This window comes from Macadamia integrifolia, chromosome 4, assembly GCF_013358625.1.
Source record: "Macadamia integrifolia cultivar HAES 741 chromosome 4, SCU_Mint_v3, whole genome shotgun sequence".
In the NCBI taxonomy this organism is placed as follows: Eukaryota; Viridiplantae; Streptophyta; class Magnoliopsida; order Proteales; family Proteaceae; genus Macadamia; species Macadamia integrifolia.
The window spans coordinates 16,571,896-16,590,199 of record NC_056560.1 but is presented as its reverse complement, the minus strand read 5'-3'; the positions used below and the strand labels follow the sequence as shown (position 1 = coordinate 16,590,199).

At 37.8% G+C, this 18,304-nt stretch overlaps 3 protein-coding genes across 6 annotated transcripts; 2 read left to right on the top strand and 1 right to left on the bottom strand.

Moving 5' to 3' along the window:
* The first annotated feature begins 1,070 nt into the window (after window positions 1–1,070).
* Window positions 1,071–4,485, top strand: LOC122075487 (40S ribosomal protein S19-like). Of its 3 annotated transcripts, none has more exons than XM_042640527.1 (5): window positions 1,071–1,205; window positions 2,308–2,433; window positions 3,253–3,343; window positions 3,512–3,695; window positions 4,190–4,485. In XM_042640527.1, the coding sequence occupies exons 2-5, from the start codon at window positions 2,350–2,352 to the stop codon at window positions 4,263–4,265; spliced, it is 435 nt and encodes a 144-aa protein (XP_042496461.1). In that variant the 5' UTR covers window positions 1,071–1,205; window positions 2,308–2,349; the 3' UTR covers window positions 4,266–4,485. The 3 variants fall into 3 exon arrangements, with proteins under 3 accessions (XP_042496461.1, XP_042496458.1, XP_042496460.1); XM_042640524.1 differs by having other exon boundaries at window positions 2,284–2,433; XM_042640526.1 differs by having other exon boundaries at window positions 1,077–1,205; window positions 2,280–2,433.
* Window positions 4,486–6,441: 1,956 nt separating this feature from the next.
* Window positions 6,442–8,759, top strand: LOC122075699 (40S ribosomal protein S19-1-like). Its single transcript, XM_042640835.1, has 5 exons — window positions 6,442–6,598; window positions 6,993–7,117; window positions 7,875–7,965; window positions 8,095–8,278; window positions 8,525–8,759. The coding sequence occupies exons 2-5, from the start codon at window positions 7,034–7,036 to the stop codon at window positions 8,598–8,600; spliced, it is 435 nt and encodes a 144-aa protein (XP_042496769.1). The 5' UTR covers window positions 6,442–6,598; window positions 6,993–7,033; the 3' UTR covers window positions 8,601–8,759.
* Window positions 8,760–10,633: 1,874 nt separating this feature from the next.
* Window positions 10,634–14,421, bottom strand: LOC122075631 (reticulocyte-binding protein 2 homolog a-like). 2 transcript variants are annotated; one of them, XM_042640714.1, is made up of 8 exons: window positions 13,423–14,420; window positions 13,263–13,326; window positions 13,066–13,158; window positions 12,610–12,729; window positions 11,688–11,786; window positions 11,342–11,401; window positions 11,150–11,244; window positions 10,634–10,995 (listed from the first exon to the last, which is right to left on the bottom strand). In XM_042640714.1, exons 1-8 carry the CDS (start codon window positions 14,274–14,276, stop codon window positions 10,839–10,841), a joined length of 1,542 nt encoding a protein of 513 aa, XP_042496648.1. In that variant the 5' UTR covers window positions 14,277–14,420; the 3' UTR covers window positions 10,634–10,838. The 2 variants fall into 2 exon arrangements, 1 of the variants encoding a protein (XP_042496648.1); XR_006139302.1 differs by having other exon boundaries at window positions 10,920–11,031; window positions 11,087–11,244; window positions 13,423–14,421.
* Window positions 14,422–18,304: the final 3,883 nt, after the last annotated feature.

Below are 18,304 nucleotides of genomic sequence, written 5' to 3'. Positions count from 1 at the left end.
AAAAACATCAAATGACTTAAATTTCTTCATAAATAATCTAACAATTAAAAAATGGAATACCATCTCATTTGTCAATAATTTTTTTTTTTTTTTTGGGTTACGAAGACAAATCTATTCAACATGCGGAGGTAAAAAGGGCAAAACAATATTCAAGAATTCCTCCGGATAAGGAGATTCCCAGGACGCACTACGAGAATAGGAAAACGCCCACTTAAAGATAGCGTGGTCCATCCCATTATTGACTCTATTGACATGGTACGAAATTACAAAAGGCGAAGGAGGACTTCATCATAAGAATTTTATGGACAATACACAAGGCAAAAGAAGGGCGCTTGAAAGAGCATGGATCCAAGCATTTGATAAGAGAGAGGTAATCCAATAAGACAAATACCTCAGAGATGCCAAGCTGTCAAGCATGGGGTAGGGCTATTCGAACTGATAAAACCTCACCCACCGCCGCAGGAGCAAGAGGGCTAGGTGATCCGAAGCAATAAGGTTAAGGTGACAATCAGGATCAATAGTGGCACACCCGATACCAAGAGCCCTAGGTTGCGTGTTTGTTATCGTATCCAAGAAGATAGAAAAATCGCTTATCGGGGGTGGAGGCGGTGCAGTTTCACTCGGAGGTTCTGAACTATCAAAAACCTCGAAAATGGCATAGATAAGTGAAGTAACCTCATCAACCGACCTCGACACTGATACATATAGGGAGGGGATAAGGGAGAGAACTTTTTTTGTTTGGTAAAGATGGAGATAAAAATCTGAAGGCACAAAGTGAAGACTGTTGAGAAGTCTTTGACCTATAGGCTTACACTCTCTAATGGCAATACAGAATGCAAGATCACTTGGTCAATCATGGACCTTACCTCAACGGAAACAAGGGGGGAAAAAAAAACGTGTCAATTTTAGACCAGAACAGGGATTCGGGCTGGAACCGACCCACCCATTAACTGATTGATTCAATCCCAAATGTAAGGTTGGAACTGAAAAGGGTTTTAACTTTTAAGGGTCCGATTTGGTTCCCTCTAACAGCTTCAGAACCGATAGACCAACAAGGAACCGTCGGAACCGGAAGCGCGGGACCCGTTTCAAAACCCTAGTCTTATATTTCATACGGTGTTCATATAGAACTGAAAAAGCCTGGAAGAGGTGGTGAAGCCGAAAGAACAGAAGCAGGCGCTGCTGAATCTGATTCTTCGACAAAGGTGAGTAGTTATCTCTCATCTCTCGTGTTTGATTTGAATCTCTGCTATCTCTCTGACTATGTTACCTGTGGAAATCGATGGTTGTTTGGATTGAAAGAGAAGATTGAAGTTTCGTTTCTAGGGTTTATTGAGCTTCACTCCATTAGTATCTGTTTTTGGGTATTTCTAATCTCTCGCGACATCATGCAACACTAAGCTCAAATAGGGTTTATTGAGTCTCACTCCATTACTATATGTTTTTGGGTTTTTCTAATCACTCGCAACATCATCAAACACTAAGTTCAGAGGGAAAATCTGGTAGAGTAAGGTTAAACGGTACTGGCATGAAAGCCTTTTATTTATCTCTTGATATTGAGTCTTTCACCCCTTTATTGGACTTATCTCTGTCTCACCACTACATCGTTTCTCAGATTATAGAACAGGTTATGTTCTTTCTCCCCCTTCTCTCCCATCTTTTGGATTCTTAGGAATTTTCATTTTTTTCATAAAAGTAGTAACTTTCTAAGTTATGCATTGCGTGTGATTTTTGTTACATTAATCCATTTTTTTTTTTCTGTCCACTTTCCCTTTTGCCATATAATAAAATGATAAGATGCATGTGGAGGACCCAATGATCTAAACCTTTTAATTGGGCTATTGGCAGCGCTAAAGAAGGTGCATTTCTTTGATCATGTAGATGATAGTCATAGTGTCTGGAATCGACTAGGAGAGAGCCAGAACCGCCCTGCCAAATTTTTAACAGTTGTGGATCTCAGAAATGGAACCGAGTAGTTTATTGGTCCAGTTCGGGTCCTGACCCCGTAGGCCTGGAATCGTTAAGGAACCAGACCAATAGCCCAGAGCGGGACCAATTTACACCCTTATAAAAACAGGGCCCTTACTACATCGTTCCTGATTTGAGCTGATTGCAGTTTATCTGTATTGCCAATATCATCCATCAGGAAACATCACATCCGTCCATCCAAAAGCTGTGGGTATGCCTATATTTATATTGGATGATGAACCTTAGTCCTACTCTGCCGAGAATGTTTAATCCATATAACATTTCTCACCATTAGATTGGATTTGATTTAGTCAGGTTGCATTACTTATTCCACTCCAGACGTCCTTGTAGTCCAGAGCCAGTTTGTGCGCTGGGGCAACAATGGAGACTGCCAGAACAGTGAAAGATGTATCGCCTCATGAATTTGTTAAAGCGTATTCTGCTCATCTGAAACGATCAGGAAAGGTATGGTCCTGTTCTATGAGATTTTTGATTATCTGTTCATTTTATTTTATCTCCAGTTCTCCGTATCTGATTTTCCTCTTTTGGATGGTTTTCCGGTTTTGCATTTTAGTTTAGTTTACTTATTAGCTGTCGTATATTTGGATTGTTTTCTACCCCCTTTTGATGCTTAGCATTTTTAGTTTTGGGTTAAATTTTTTAATTGAACGACATACATCTTATTTGGCAATGGTTCAATTCAGTATTTAGATAATTATTTATTGTAGTTGGCGGTTCCTAAAACTGTCTTCATGCTAGGGAATAGAATGTTTCTGTAGTAGTGTTATTTAGAACTGTTCTGAAATGCCAGTCATGCTGCCTGAAATATTTGTCTCAATTGTGTTGGTTTGTTAAAGTAATTAATGTGTTCTAGCTCATCGGATATTATTTGGTTCGTTATGTGGTTGCTTACCCTCTTAAGTTCGTGGATGGAAAATATTTATTGTCAATCTTTCCTATTTAGTTCTGAAATTCAGAAATAGCTAATGTAAATGCCTATTGGGCTTTGCGGCTTGATGCATTTGGTCAATAAAACTCTATGGGAAACATAAGATTAGTGCTCTGTTAGGCTTGTAGCACAATGTCATGTATAGAATGTTCCCACAATTACATTGAAGTCGGTAGGTTGAAGTTCTTATGGCGTTTAGAGGTAGAAGGCTGTTTTCCTGGACCTTATCTTAGAGTTATGCTTAAGGCAATTGTTCTTAAAAGCCAACCTTTATCATATTTTCATCTCTCCCCAAAGATGTATCTTAGTTCTTTCTTTCCCTTTCCCTTGAACAGATTGAGCTTCCTCACTGGACTGACATTGTGAAGACCGCTACTTTCAAGGAGCTTGCTCCTTATGACCCCGACTGGTACTTTGTCAGAGCTGGTATGTAGCTGGTACCTTCAATTTTCGTTCTTCTGTGTATATTGGCATTGATTATGTGTGTATCTATTTTTGCATTTGTTTCTGATTCATGCGATGTAAATATTTGTCCAAGTAAAACATGATAGATTCCACTTTACGTTACCGTTAATATTTATTGCTTCATTGCAGCATCCATGGCAAGGAAGATTTACTTGAGGCAGGGCATTGGTGTAGGTGGCTTTCGGAAGATCTATGGTGGCCGCAAGAGGAATGGTAGCCGTCCACCCCATTTCTCCAAGAGCAGTGGCTCTATTCCTCGTCATATCCTTCAGCAATTGGAAAAGATGAATATCATCGAGATTGACCCAAAGGGGTAAAAATATCTAATGTTTACATCTACATTTTATTCTGGCAGTACCTTTTTTCCTTCTAATTGCCAAATCTTCCCAAATGTCTATTAGAAAACTGCACCAATGTTAAATGTTTTTTGTTACAATCCTGTAAATTATAAAGATTAACATCGAACAAGGTTCATGCTCCCCTGTGAATTTTATCCTTGGTAACCATGACTTCTACCATGGCCCCTTTCATAAATTGTCTTGTGTAGTGTTTAGTATGATCCCACTCTGAACTATGCCATGAATTTGTCAGTTAGGTTGTCATTCTGTATCTGGAGTTTTGAGAGCAATTATTTTCCCTAAGTATCCTACGCATTTTGTGGTCGTAGTTGATTGGTTGGTTTCAATCATTTGTTTTCATGTTGGAAGACATTGTACATTGTTTACCCCTTTCATTACCATAATGTTTTTCATCAGTTGTAAAATGTTGTAAATTACCTAATTATTTTCTTACACTTGTTTGTGTCAGTGGGAGGAGGATCACATCCAGTGGCCGACGTGACCTTGATCAAGTTGCTGGAAGGATCATTGTTGTAGCACCCTGAGTGTTTTTGAGGTTGTCTTTTGATGTGTTATCATTTAGATGCAACTGGGGAGAGTATTTTTAAGCCAATTTAGTCTCCACAATTTTCTAATGAGTACTAATTTTTTTACTTCTAATTTCATATTGTTGCTTTTTGGTTATTTGGTAACTATTATTGTGTTCTTCTGCTCTGGTTTGTGGAATTTGCAATTGATAATGGAGGTTTGCCCTATTTGCTACCACCACCATCTCACTGACTTTTGATGTGACTAATATCTATATGTGTTTCATTTATCACTTCAAGTGTTGCACTTTTTTTCTTGATAAAAGAAAGTTTTGGAGAGCTCTCAATAGAACATAGAAATGGAGATCAAGTTTTGAGCTTTGTTTTGTGTATCTGTCTATCAAAAGGGATTTGTGTAATAGAGTGGAAACACTCATTCTCTTTGTAAAAGATTTGAATTATGGGAGATTGGGATCTCAACAAGTCTCTAATCATGGAAGTGATTGTGCAATCGTGAGACAGCCTTGCTAGAAGGTCTACTTCATATCATTGGATGGAAGACCATTTGCCAACCAAAATCGAAAGAAGCACTAGGGTTTAGAAATTTCTATGGTATATGAATTTACATTTAGGCTGAAATTGTTTTTCTATAAAATATTTGTTGTGATTTTTTGAAAATCAGTACTAATTCATATACAAAGATTGAAAAGGGGGAATCGGGAAATGTTTTACTCAAATGCAATACAAAATTTTGGAAAACAACAGCCATTTGATCATCTTTTGGCAGTCATGGAGGACTCCTCCCCCTATCAAATGATAGAAATATAAAATAAATTTATAAATAAATCCTCATATCTTTTTTGGAAAGATCTTTCAATATGGAGAGACTGATTTCTAAAAGTGAAAAAATAGCAGACTCTGAAAAGTAAGGAAGACATCCATTGCTATCTTGTTTTCAAGGGTGATTATTTGCTATTACCACCAAGATCTGCATCGATGGTTATCCTGTTCAGGCTTACATCCTAAGTTTTACAGTGATTGTAGCGCCCTCCTATTCATGGGGGCCCATAGTTGCCCCAACGGTCGGGTATAGGTTGGGCGCTGTGTCATCCATTTTTTGGGGTTAGTTGATTTGACATGTGAGTTATATATTCCTTAGCGGATTTTGACTTCCATGACCACTGTCCTACTGTCTTAATTGACCAACAACTTTAGTAGGTATTATGTAGGGTGCAATCTGGTACCATAACTTGGCTTTCGATTTATCTTGCATTGCTAGGTTTTGTTTACCAAAAATGGCCCACTTAGAGCTCTCGATTCCATGGCACGGTTCAATGAAGCAACCATGTTGTCCTACTTATTTAAAGTTTGAGAATGGGTCGGGGGCAATGCGCCCCCGATGTCTCTAGTCATTGGCTTTACCTGACTCCAGCTATCCAGAGGGAAACTTCAGAGCGAACCAACTACTAGTCGGTTCAATTAGTCTTTCACCCCTATACCCAAGTCAGACAGTCGCACCTGGCCCACTCAAGCAATCTCTACTTGCTCGGGATTCATCTACCCTAAGTTTTCTCATCTCAGTGAATTTATTAATGCCCCTTTGACTCGGAGCAATGCTTCCTTTGTCCCTCTCTTAATTCATTTCTTGATTCTCCATCGAGAGCCCCATTGGAGACCTCAAACCCTAACCCTAGAATCGTCAGAAGCTTCATCCATGGCCATTAAGCAGTTTCTAACCCTAGTTTACTGAACTAAAAAATCCACTTCTATTCTACAACACGATCGATTTGCCTCTAATGCTCCGAATTTTGATAAATGTCCATGCCATGTATTGTCATGAATTATCAAATGGCTTGAATTTCCTATGAAGCAATCCAACCATTAAGAAATGTAATTTCATCGCAAGTAACAATCATCAAAATGTTAGAGACAGGAGAGAAATCTTTGACCTAGAGCCTACACTCTCTAATGGCAATATAGAATGCAGGATCACTTGGTCAAAATCGTGGACCTTACCTCAACCGAAAGAAGGAAGAAAAAAAAAAAACGATGTCAATTTTGGACCAGGACAGGGATTCGGACTGGAACCGATCCACCCAATAACTTGTTGGTTCAGTTCTAGATTTGAATTTTGGAACTGAATAGGTTTTTAATGGGCCGATTTGGTTCTCTCTAACAGTTTCAGAACCGATAGACCAACAAGGAACCGTTGGAACCGGAAGCGCTGGACCCGTTTCAAAAAAACCCTAACTGGCTAAATCCCTAACCCCTAATCGTATATCATATAGAACTGCAGAAGCCTGGAAGAGGCGAAGCCGCGAAGAGCAGAGCGAAGAGCAGCAGCGACAAAGGTGAGTCTATATCTCTCATCTCTAGTATTTGATTTGATCTTTGCTATCTCTCTGGCTCTATATAACCTGGGGAAATTGATGGTTACTTGGATTGAAAGAGAAGATTGAAGTTTTGTTTCTAGGTTTTATTGAGCTTCACTCCATTAGTATATGTTTTTGGGTATTTCTAATCACTCGCAACATCATACATCACTAAGCTCACAGTGAAGATCTGGCAGACTAAGGTTAAACGGTACTTGAATGATAGCCTTTTATTTCTCTCTTGGGTATGCCTATATTTACAATGGATGATGAACCTTGGTCCTACTCTGCCTGGAACATTTAATCGATAGAACATTTCTCACAATTAGATTGGATTTGATTTAATTTTGTTGTATTACTTATTCGAATCCAGACGTCCTCGGAGGTTGAGCTAGTCTGTGTGTTGGGGCAACAATGGAGACTGCCAGAACCGTGAAAGATGTGTCTCCACATGAATTTGTGAAAGCATATTCTGCTCATCTGAAACGATCGGGAAAGGTATAATTCTGTCCTGAGTTTTTCGATTATCTGTTCATTTTATTTTATTTTCAGTTCTCTGTATCTGATTTTTCCTCTTTTAGATGGTTTTCTGATTTTTGGCGTTTTAGATTAGTTTATTATTAGCTGTTGTATGTTAGGATTGTTTTCTACTTCCCCTTTTGATGCTTAGAATTTTTTTTTGGATTATTTTTTTTTAATTGCACGACACACATCTTATTTGGCAAGGGCTCAACTCATTATTGAGATAATTATTTTATTGTGGTCGGTGGTTCGTAAAACTATCTGCGCTAGGTAATTGTAGTAGTGTTATTTAGGGCTGTTCTGCAGTGCCAGTCGTTCATCGCCTGAAATATTTGTTTGATTATGTAGATGTGTTAAAGTGATTAATATCTTCTAACTCTTCGGATATTAGTTGGTTGGTTATGGGGTTGCTTACACTCCTAAGTTCGTGGATAGAAAATATTTGTTTTTTAATTTTCCTATTTAGTTCTGAAATTCAGAGATTCCAAATGTCTACTGGGGTTTTGCGACTTGATGCGTTTGGTCAATAAAAATTCTATGGGGGGAGCAAGAGATTAGTGCTCTTTTAGCACAATGTCATATATAAAATGTTTCCGCAGTTACATTGAAGATGGTACAGTGAAACCTGTTCTTGTGTTTAAGGCACTTGTTCTTGAAAAGCCGACCTTTATCATATCTTCATCTTACCAAAAAGATGTATCTCAGTTCTTTCTTTGCCTTTCACTGTGAACAGATCGAGCTTCCCCACTGGACCGATATTGTGAAGACCGCTACTTTCAAGGAGCTTGCTCCTTATGACCCCGACTGGTACTTTGTCAGAGCTGGTATGTAGCTGGTTCCTTCAATTTTCATTCTTCTGTGTATGTTGGCATTGATTTATGCAAGTGTTTGTCAAAGTAAAACAATATAGATTCCACTTTACCATACAACTAATATTTATTGCTTCATTGCAGCATCCATGGCAAGGAAGATTTACTTGAGGCAGGGCATTGGTGTAGGTGGCTTCCGGAAGATCTATGGTGGCCGCAAGAGGAATGGTAGCCGACCACCCCATTTCTGCAAGAGCAGTGGTTCAATTCCTCGTCATATTCTTCAGCAATTGGAGAAGATGAATATCATCGAGATTGACCCAAAGGGGTAAAAAATATCTAATGCTTACATCTGGATTTTCTTTCGCCAGTACCTTTTTTTTCTTCTAATTTCCATATCTTCCCAAATGAATATTAGGAAACTTCACCAATGTCAAGTGTTTTGTTGTTACAATCTTTGTAAATCATGAAGTTTGACATTGTACATTGTACCCCTTTCATTACCATATTGCTTTTCATCAGTTGTAAAATGTTGTAAAGTAACTAATTATTTTCTTCCACTTGTTTGTGTCAGTGGGAGGAGGATCACATCCAGTGGTCAACGTGACCTTGATCAAGTTGCTGGGAGGATCATTGTTGTTGCCCCGTGAGTGCTTTTGTTGAGGTGTTCTCATTTAGCTGGTTCAAGGGATGTAGCTGGGGGAGAGTATTTTAAAGACAATTTAATCCCTACAATTTTCTTTTGTTTTGAGTACTTGTAAGCTAAACGTATTTTTATTTTTAAAATCTCATATTGTTGCTTTTGGTTACTTGGAACCACATTTCCTTTTTTTTTTTCTTCTGTTGTTTAGCTCTGGTTTGTGAAATTTTGCAATTGGTAGTGGAGGTTCGCCTATATTGGCAGATCATTAAACTTGAGCTTAGAAATGAAAGTCAAGTCTTGACCTTGATCAAAAGGCATGCATTTGTGTAGTAGAGTTGGGACACTCAATTCTCTTTGCAAAAGAGTTGTATTATGGGAGATTGGGATCTCACAGTATAAACATGGAAGTGATTGTGTGTAAAGGTTGATTGCGAACCGGTAAGCATTCGGGAGATGGGGGAAATCCAAAGACAAGGGTTGTCTCTGGTAGTGGATGTACATGAAAGGCTGAATCACTTAAATAAATGTGTCATATTATTTCTCTCCCTCTCTGTATAAAACAAGAGCAGCATGAAGCACAAGCATGTTGAGATGTTTTTGAATTATCAAGAAATAGTGTCCAGCTTGAATGGCATTGACTTGTCAATTGGCCATGAGCTATTTTCCTAGATTATTCGATATAATCACTAGGACAGTTTGTCACTCACAATGTAGAGAGAACATCTTCAGACATGACATCTGAGCTTTGGATTGAATGAGGGAAGAGTTTTTCAACTTTGTGCAATACGGGTCAAAGAGTGCTGATGCCTTCTCTACTTGGGTGAGCCCGAAGATATCTGCCACTCTGTTTGATTGTCCATTTTGCTAGCCATGTATGGAGGGGATGCAATTTTCAGATATACTAGTTAGAGAAGTACAACATCACAAGCCCAAGGGAGTAAATGGGGAAAGTGTCTTAAGTTTAAAAGGGAGATGGTGGGCAAAGATTGGAATTGTTGTGCATGATGTATAGAGTTGTTCTTCAAAATAAAGAACATTATGCCCACACGAGAGAGAGAGAGAGAGAGAGAGAGAGAGAGAGAGAGAGAGAGAGAGAGAGAGAGAGAGAGAGAGAGAGAGAGAGAGAGTTGTAGGAACACAGAGATATTTGAGAATAAATCAAGAGAAAATTACATGATTACCCGCAATTGGGTTGATCTTTACAGAAATACCCATATTATGCTTCGTTGAGTTCGTTCAATGGATGTACAAATAAATTTTCGTATTACAAAAATACCCAGAACATATCATAGTATGTCTAGCAATTGGACACTTTTATCCGTAACAAACTCATTCACCTCTCTCCTACCACTCTTCTCTGCCCCACCCCTATAACTCCAACCCACCCTCCCCTGTACTATTGGAGGAGATGGTGGTGGTTGCAGAGTTACCAGTGAGAACGGTGATGGTTACGATAATGTTGCTGGGGAGAGTATTTATTAGAGGTGCAGGAGGAGGAATTGAAATCAGACATTTTGCAGCCGATTGGAGGAGATAATTAAGACAGAAATGGAGATAACCCATTGAAGGAAAATTCATACCCAACTTGAGGCATGGCTGGAACTGTTCTGGGTATATTTGTGTAAATATGTTGAAGGAAACCTAAATGGGTATTTTTTGCAAAGGCAAACCCAATAATGGGTAATCACGTAATTTACCCATAAATCAGTTGATTCAAGATGAGCTCAAGTGCAAAGCAATAGAGGGAATGCAAATCAATGTTTGATGGAGTTTAATGGAGAGGAAACAAGGGAAACCACTGACGCATCTTTTGATGTAAAGAGAAAAAGGAGGGTGGGGGGTAATACTAGGCATGTGGGTAGGTAAGACCAAAACTTTCTGGAAACTGTCACTGTGAATTTGCTTCCAATAACTATGATGGAAAGTAAAAAAGAGAGGCAAGAGAGAACCATTTCTCTCTACATGTCAAAAATCAAGGGGCCACCCCACCCACCCACATAAGAGGCAAAGACTACTTGTGATTTGTACATCCACAGAAACTTAAAAAAAGGAAAGATATTTCAGTTGGGTCATTAGACATTTGTATAAAGGCAACACAAGCTTCCTGTTGCAATATTACCATTAGTGTTAACAAATGAAATTATTTTCATTGCTTACAAATGGACAAGGAAAGACAAAAATTGATGCTCTTTCTGAAGGGAGGAGCAAGGAAAATCTGAACATCTCCTTCTAATGTCTCTCTCTTTCATTGTTCGCCGTTCATCCTTTCTCTCTTGTAGCTCTCACATAGTTGGTGCGTATAGATGTTCATGTTCATATCATTCCATGACATGCATTTGATTTTCTTGTGCTGGGGAATGTGGAACTTTGGCTCTTTAGGAACGGTTGGGTGTTTCAGTGACCTTCGTAACAAAGCACCAAAAATTAATGAATCCATCTCAGTGACCTTCGTAACAAAGCACCAAAAATTAATGACTCCATAGATAGTCATCTCCTAGTTTGGAACATTAGACATCTCAAGTGGTATGTTACATCCCCCATGTGGTTAATCCTTACCTTCTTGGTATGAAAGGCCTATCAAAGTAGGGCATGGGTTGAGCTTTCGGGACGAGTTCTCTTCTCAGCCTCCTAATCTCTTCTTCTTCTGCCAACTACAGGTCACAGAAAAACATATGAAGAATTATATCAAATGAAACCACAATAGTACTTTTTATCACAACTCATTGTATCTTTATATTAATCACTTACCTTCAGTTGTTTTTCCCTCTCTAGTCTATACTGCTCAATAAAGCTCAGTTTCTCAGCAACCTGGAGGACATAGGTAGAAATATTTTCTTTAATTGTTAGTGGAAAGTCGTAGACTTTAGTTTGACAAAACAATGCAAGGAATATGTTAAAAAATTTAAGAACCATAGAGGATTGATGCAGATCATGTTGACATCCACATTATTGCGAGTTGGATAGAACCATAAATCACTAATGGAGTGCATCAAACATAAGCAATAAGAGTTCAAAGTCAAGCTCCATTTGCTATAAAAGCAGCAGAAAATTTGTCACTTCTTCATAGTAGAATTCTGTATTGGTAGTAACTTACATGATGATCGAATTCAGCACGTTCCACTGCTCTCAGATCACTATGTAGCTGCAAGTCAACAGGTCTTGTGCTTTCTTTCACTGGAGGCTTCACCAAGCACTGGGGAGATGTCATAAATCAAACATTATGTGTATCAGCAAGCAAATAACTATTAGCACATAGAATTTGCATACAGTATACACTAAAATTCTTTCCTCATTTTTTCCCTTTTTGACAAGCAAGGATTATTTGGACACCAAATAACTAAGGTCATATCATACTGGGATTGAATATAGGACACAAAATTACCTCCCCCCCTTTTGATAAGCTTTGAATAAGTCAGAGGCCAGACAACCCCAAACTTACTTGAAATTCCATTGTTGAGGTCATATCCATACCAGGATTGACCGTAAATAGTTCTCTGTTCAAATTAGTAAGAATATTTTTGAAAAAGGAAATTCTAAAATCCAAAACTCTTTAAGTATTAGGAATCTTTGTGGCATATAGGAAAGATGCTCGGTTTCCACATTATCCCTGGAAAAATATAAGAAAAAAGATGAAAAGTGGAAAACACACATCTAAAATCTTATTGGCAAGAGACTTGAAAAACACTCCATTATGTAAAAGGGAAACAAATCTATCCATCTCACCATTTTCTTCTTCATTTGGGGAAAGAAGGATGAATGCTATTCAATTTGACAGAACTGTATACTCAAAATCTTAAGTTTCCTGATTTCATCTATGACCTGTCATTCAATTTCTGGATGAACATCCCAATAAAACTAAAATGTAACAGCGAGAAGAACACCTACCAAAAGGAATATAGTTGCAATTTTTCTAACCAAAGAACTTTTTGCTCATTGGTGTGTATCAAAGCATTCCTTTTGTACTGATGATATTATGGTATAGAAATACACCGAGAACATAGAATAGAAAACCTCACCTCTGGTTCATCTGTTGTCCATGGCAGGCCTTGTGCAATTGGTATCCGCTGTCTCTCCTCCTGTATACTCATCTCCTGCATCTTCTTGAGAAACTCTTCCTCTTTAAACCTCCCCCTTTGCTGAAATGTGATAACCCAGATTTATGTAGTTTAATGTTAGATGGAGCTGTGATGGAAAACATTTTTCCAATAGTAATATATGTAATTCAATGGAAATAATAGAAAAATGTATGCCTTAAATAATATAACCATAAATTTAGTTTCATAGTGAAATTACAAATCGAGAGTTACAGGTTTTTTGTTTCAGAATTTTATGAATAAAGTTTAAAAACTGAAAAGCTAGAAAAAATGGATTTGGCTAATTGAAATTCATTGGTTATATACTTGAGAAATGGCAAGACAATTAAAACAAATGTTTTTCACTCTTATTTCATTTATGATGTTGGGGTACCATACCTCTGTTCTTAGTTTAAATGGTTGTTGACTGGTTACTTTGAGCTGTTTCTTCTTCCACTTTTTTCCACCAAATGATGCCGAGGATTCAGAGCTCTGAAAATGCACAACTATTCAGGCTTTTGATAGATAAAAATCTGATAAGATTACCAATTACTGAAAACTCATTACTTCATTGTTAATAGTGGTGAATTTCTTACGTTTCGCCTGCTCCTGTTCCTTCGGGCTCCGCCTTCCTCAGACTTTCTGCTTGTGAAAGTAAAGCTTAAGAACCAAGGGAAACAAAATAGAGTCAGCATCACTCCAATAAAAGTAGACCAAAGTGTATGAATTTGATCATATGATGAGGTCCTAACTAACCTTCCTTGGCTGCTGTCTGACGAAGAGGAAACCCTAGAATCTGAACCGAAATTCTCTGATGTGAAGAACAGCTCTGATGGACTGACAGAAGATGGAGAAGCTTCTGTTTCTAAGGCCTTAGGTTGCAATCCTGGTAATGCCCACTTCGTTGGCTTCTTTATACCTCCGTTCTCTTCCTCTTCGTTCTCCTTTGTGTCATTAGATCTTGGAATTGAAAAAATCCTCTCAAATGCTTTGACCATGTGCTTAACTCTTCCAGAGCCAGCTTCAGGGATACTGCTTCGGGCTGCTTCTAGCAATCTTTCTCTCCTCCTCTTGATCTTCGAACTACCCATTTCATTTGGAAACTCTTCCTGATCGTAGTTAATTGATCCATTCGGTGAAGACTCATTTCCTTCCATGGATTTCTCCAGTGAATCTGCAGTAGTCTCGAAGTTTTCATCAGTCTTCTGCTCCTGTTCAACTTCGGCAATCGCCTGTGACTCCTCAAAATCAATATCCTGTTCATTTCTGAAAAACTCTTCCTGAGACGCTCTGAGGTTCTCGTAAGCAATACAAGGGCATTTCTTGAGATCACCTCCCATCTTCACTTTACATTTGCATGAAACGACTACAGAAGTGGTTGCCTTCGGCTTCTTCTTGGCTACTACGAATTTCCTTTCTTGAATCTTGGTGCGGGGAGAAACGATCTGATAAGAAAGTTTTGGCGCAGATTTCTTCGATTTGGACGATTTGATAACCGGAGATTCTGCTTTTTTCTGCAGAGGACTTCTGCTCGAGAGATTCGGATTCGAATTCTCGGCCCCTGAAGCATTGAATCGAGATGTATGTTTATCTTTTGCAGGAGTCGCCATGGATCTGCTTCGTAATTGGAACGGGAGACTTCGGGGGCGAGAAGAGTGGAAGGTTCCGGAGGAGCAATTTTGGATTCCCTTGGAGTTTGGGTTTTCGTGAAGGCCTGAGGGGTGATGAAGAGGCGCAATGGATGGGTGAAAAATCAGAAAGTGAACGTTAGGTTATCGACGCTCTCGTAACGGCTAGTTTTTGTCCCGCATTGTTTGCGGCCGTTGGATGTTTATTTTTAATTTTATTTCACCACGTACGTTGGATTTCGGTGATAACTAGGCTCGGGAGTGTTCACCAAAAAGGCTCGGGAGTGAACCGTTATGGTTGGTCTCTTACTAATTTTGTGACGTTTTCAGGGGCAATCATGGAAATGGACTCCTTTTCCCCTTATCAGAAAGAGGGTTCCCTAATAGGCAGTGTGGCTTTGCACTTGCGTGTGAACTGACTAGAACACACTCAGAAGCATCAATAGTGGCGGATTTTATATTTTCATGGGGCATGGCATCATTTTACTCCTTCATGTGTTTGGGTGTAGAGGCCACATTGCCTTCCATACTTTCTTTTTCCCTGATCAGTTTGATTTTGGTTAAAATTGGTTTGGTTTGAAAACCAATTTCTATTATATGATTTCTAATACTAAGGCTAAATACCAATCAGAGGGTCGATCGGTTTTGATTAATTATTGGTCTAGAACTAAAGGTCCTATCTAATCATCAATCATTCATGATATTCCGTGTTACACTGAAAAAAACTAGGCAAGTCCTGTCCTATGGTGAAGCCACACAATGCAAACTAATAGACCCACCAAATTGTAGGGTAGAAGTTTGATTTTTTTCAACTATCCAGGGGAATTCATTAGGGTTGTACTCTTAGCTCCTATTTATTTATTATTGTCATGGTAGACCTTTCTAGAATATTAGAATATTGAAGGTTCACAAGGAGCTTAATTTGTTCAAATGGATGGCTGAGGCATCTGATCTGATATCTCCCATTTACTTTTTGTTGACAATACTCTAATTTTTTTGTAGAGCCAATGATAATTATTGCCTTAACGATTCAAGCGATTCTATATCTTTGTCAATATTCTATCAAGCCAATATGTCAATTTTTCTAAGTGAAATCAAATTTCATTCATATTCTCATTTGCTAAAATTGTAAATTTTCGTGATTGTTCTCTTCTCTAAGTATTTTAGATTTTCAAGAAAACCCAAATCATATTATAATGGATGCTATTGAGAAAATCAAATGGATACTGGTTATGTATCTATGCTCATTGAAGCTTCAGTTGAGCTAGAAATATATATATATATATATATATATATTGGATAGAATAGAAAAGGACTTGATAACTGTAAACACCCACAAGCGAGGATATTTCTATTTGCTTTTATATTATTAAGGTGTGAAAATCATCTGCAGCCGTTGCACTGGTGCATTGAGCATTAGGTGGTTGGGAGTCCCTTAGGGCCCGTGCCTAAGAACTCTTAGCCATTCGATGCTCACTGCACCTCACCACTCACTGTAGAGTTTGTGGATCCATTATTAAGGGGAAATTATCTATATCTATGAGACGATCCCATTTAGTTAGGATAAGACTGAATTATTATTAATGTATACAATTAATAGGTATAACTAGAACTAATGATTGGTTCTGGATTCAAACCAAAATGTTTGGCTATGAATTGCTATGATGCTGATTGCCAACTTGATGTACCAATCCTATTTGTTTTTACTTGAGCTTGTGACTAACAATACAAAAAGCACCTGGATTTATATAATCCAATTTGGATACGGTTGAATTGAGTTGAGTTAGACCTCTTAGTTGTCTCTTTCAAGAGAAGAGGTATAAAGCAAACCTTACAACCTAACTAAAAATAAATTGAGAGGAATTGACACTCATTTATTTTAATTATTGACCTTCTTGCTGTAACTAATGCCCAGTGGGCATTTTTAGAGTAATTTAATCTTAATGCCTTTGAGAAATTCTTATTCTTTTTCATTTTTTCTTTTTAAAATAAAGTAAATGAAATTAAAATGTAGTTTTCTTCTTACCTTTCTAAAAGTAGTATAGATGATTCTCTACTCTAAGGTTGTGGTTGGTTGTCTTTTAGGTGGTGGCATGTCACAATTTGAGAATGCGTTTGGTTTTGTTAGGAAGAGTAGTTTTGCAAATGGTTTACTTAAGCGAGTAAATCGATTTTTAATGTCATTTTTGCAATGAATCACTAGATGAGTGAAAAACAACCTGAATAATTATATTAAAGCTTTTTTTTTTCCCTTCTTTTTTCACAATGATGTATGCATCTAAAGCTTAAATCTTCCACGACTTGAAAATAACATTTTTTGGCATAGTACATGTGAGAAACCTCATCATTCATACATAATCAATCGAATGCACTTATCTCATTGTATTTTGATATCCTCTTTATGCATACATGATATATTGTGCATATTACTTATTTATAGTGTTTTATACATCAAAAATATATTTTGCATGCATCCAATGCATTTCCTTGTATATCTTATGTTACTTAAAATCTTCTTTCTGATACGATACTCGATATCTGTACTTTAAACCTTACTATTTGAGGGTGCATGTGACTACAAATTTTTTTTTTTTGGGGGGGTTTTGTGTTGGTACATGAACAAACATTGGAGGATATGTTACTAGATGAGATGACATAATTTAAGGCTAAAACATGTGGTTAAGATACACATTTTGTATATATTCTACAGACAAATTGATCGCATCATTTTCTGTATATTCCTTCTTTGTAGTCTTTTACATGGGAGCGTCTAGCATAGGCCTTGATCCGAGTTAGGATAGATCAAGATCCCCAACGATCGATCCTAATCACAATCCCAAGTTGTAAGTCCTTGCGGTAAAATTACTAGATCCAATGGATAGAGATACAGACTGATTGCAAGACCTTGGTAGAGTGGATGGATCAATAATATGTATAGTTGGCCTTGGGTGTTTTTTTTTTTTGGTTATTATTGGATGTGTTCTTCTTTTGAAAATGTGCACTTAGTTAATATATGATTGGTGTGTAATATCTGTGGCTCACCCGTTAACATGTAGGGCTAGGACATCTAAGGGCCCGTTTGATTTTGTTTTTGCGGTTTTTGTATCTAAAAACAGTAGAAACAATTTTTGGAATTGCAAAAAGGTGTTTGATTTTTTTGTTTTCGGAAATGTTTTCAACAGTGTTGTCATGCCCCGTTCACTAAGAACCGGATTGGTGACTGGGTTCCCTCCGAGTAACCCAAAACCACCAGGATCATCTGATACAGTAACCACAGTACAACAAGTCACACATGATTAATGGAATATAATAATATAATACAACGAAAGTCTTGTCATAAATAATTACCTGTAATTTTTCATATATTCTTGATACCCAAATTGTTATACATAAAATATTTACATGTGGGCACGTAGGCATGATATTTACATAAGAAATATCAATTTAAATATCGAGAGCACAAAGGAAAATATATCAAAAGAATTAAAAGAGTACAATGAATAGGATCTATCACTATTGCCCAACAACACAACTCTCACATGGGCAGCCTTCACCGTATTCAAATTCTTTGGGGACCCACCAATCCCCCACTGGGGTTTCATCAGTGGGATTCGGCATGGGTTCATCTACAGAGTATCCTGTAAAATCATCTAAAAATGTGTGTACACGAGGGGTGAGCTCATTAGCTCAGTAAATGGAAAGAAAGACGTATACAAACAAATGCATTTCAAATGATATACTATATGCATGAGATTCATTTTAATCATAGTCCACCTAAACAAATCATTCTAGGTCATAGGTAACGTGCTACTCACAACCACAGTGCGCGTATGCCCTGGGTTCGAGACGTGTTCTCCATCCCGCGATACACCCATAAGGTTGTCGGAGAAGGCCCACCGTGAACACTAGAAAAAGTAAATCGTGGTCGAACCATAGCAGAAATGTAAATCGTGACCAAACCATAGTAGAAAAGTAAATAGTGGTTGAACCACAGTAGAAATTAAAAGCAG

Coding starts and splice junctions, on each gene's coding strand:
- LOC122075631 (XM_042640714.1), bottom strand. CDS start 14,276: ATGGCGACTCCTGCAAAAGATAAACATACATCTCGATTCAATGCTTCA. Junction 11,787..12,609: donor GGACAACAGATGAACCAGAG/GTGAGGTTTTCT, acceptor ACATCTCCCCAG/TGCTTGGTGAAGCCTCCAGT. Junction 11,402..11,687: donor GTGCTGAATTCGATCATCAT/GTAAGTTACTAC, acceptor TATGTCCTCCAG/GTTGCTGAGAAACTGAGCTT.
- LOC122075487 (XM_042640527.1), top strand. CDS start 2,350: ATGGAGACTGCCAGAACAGTGAAAGATGTATCGCCTCATGAATTTGTT. Junction 2,434..3,252: donor ATCTGAAACGATCAGGAAAG/GTATGGTCCTGT, acceptor TCCCTTGAACAG/ATTGAGCTTCCTCACTGGAC. Junction 3,344..3,511: donor CTGGTACTTTGTCAGAGCTG/GTATGTAGCTGG, acceptor GCTTCATTGCAG/CATCCATGGCAAGGAAGATT.
- LOC122075699 (XM_042640835.1), top strand. CDS start 7,034: ATGGAGACTGCCAGAACCGTGAAAGATGTGTCTCCACATGAATTTGTG. Junction 7,118..7,874: donor ATCTGAAACGATCGGGAAAG/GTATAATTCTGT, acceptor CACTGTGAACAG/ATCGAGCTTCCCCACTGGAC. Junction 7,966..8,094: donor CTGGTACTTTGTCAGAGCTG/GTATGTAGCTGG, acceptor GCTTCATTGCAG/CATCCATGGCAAGGAAGATT.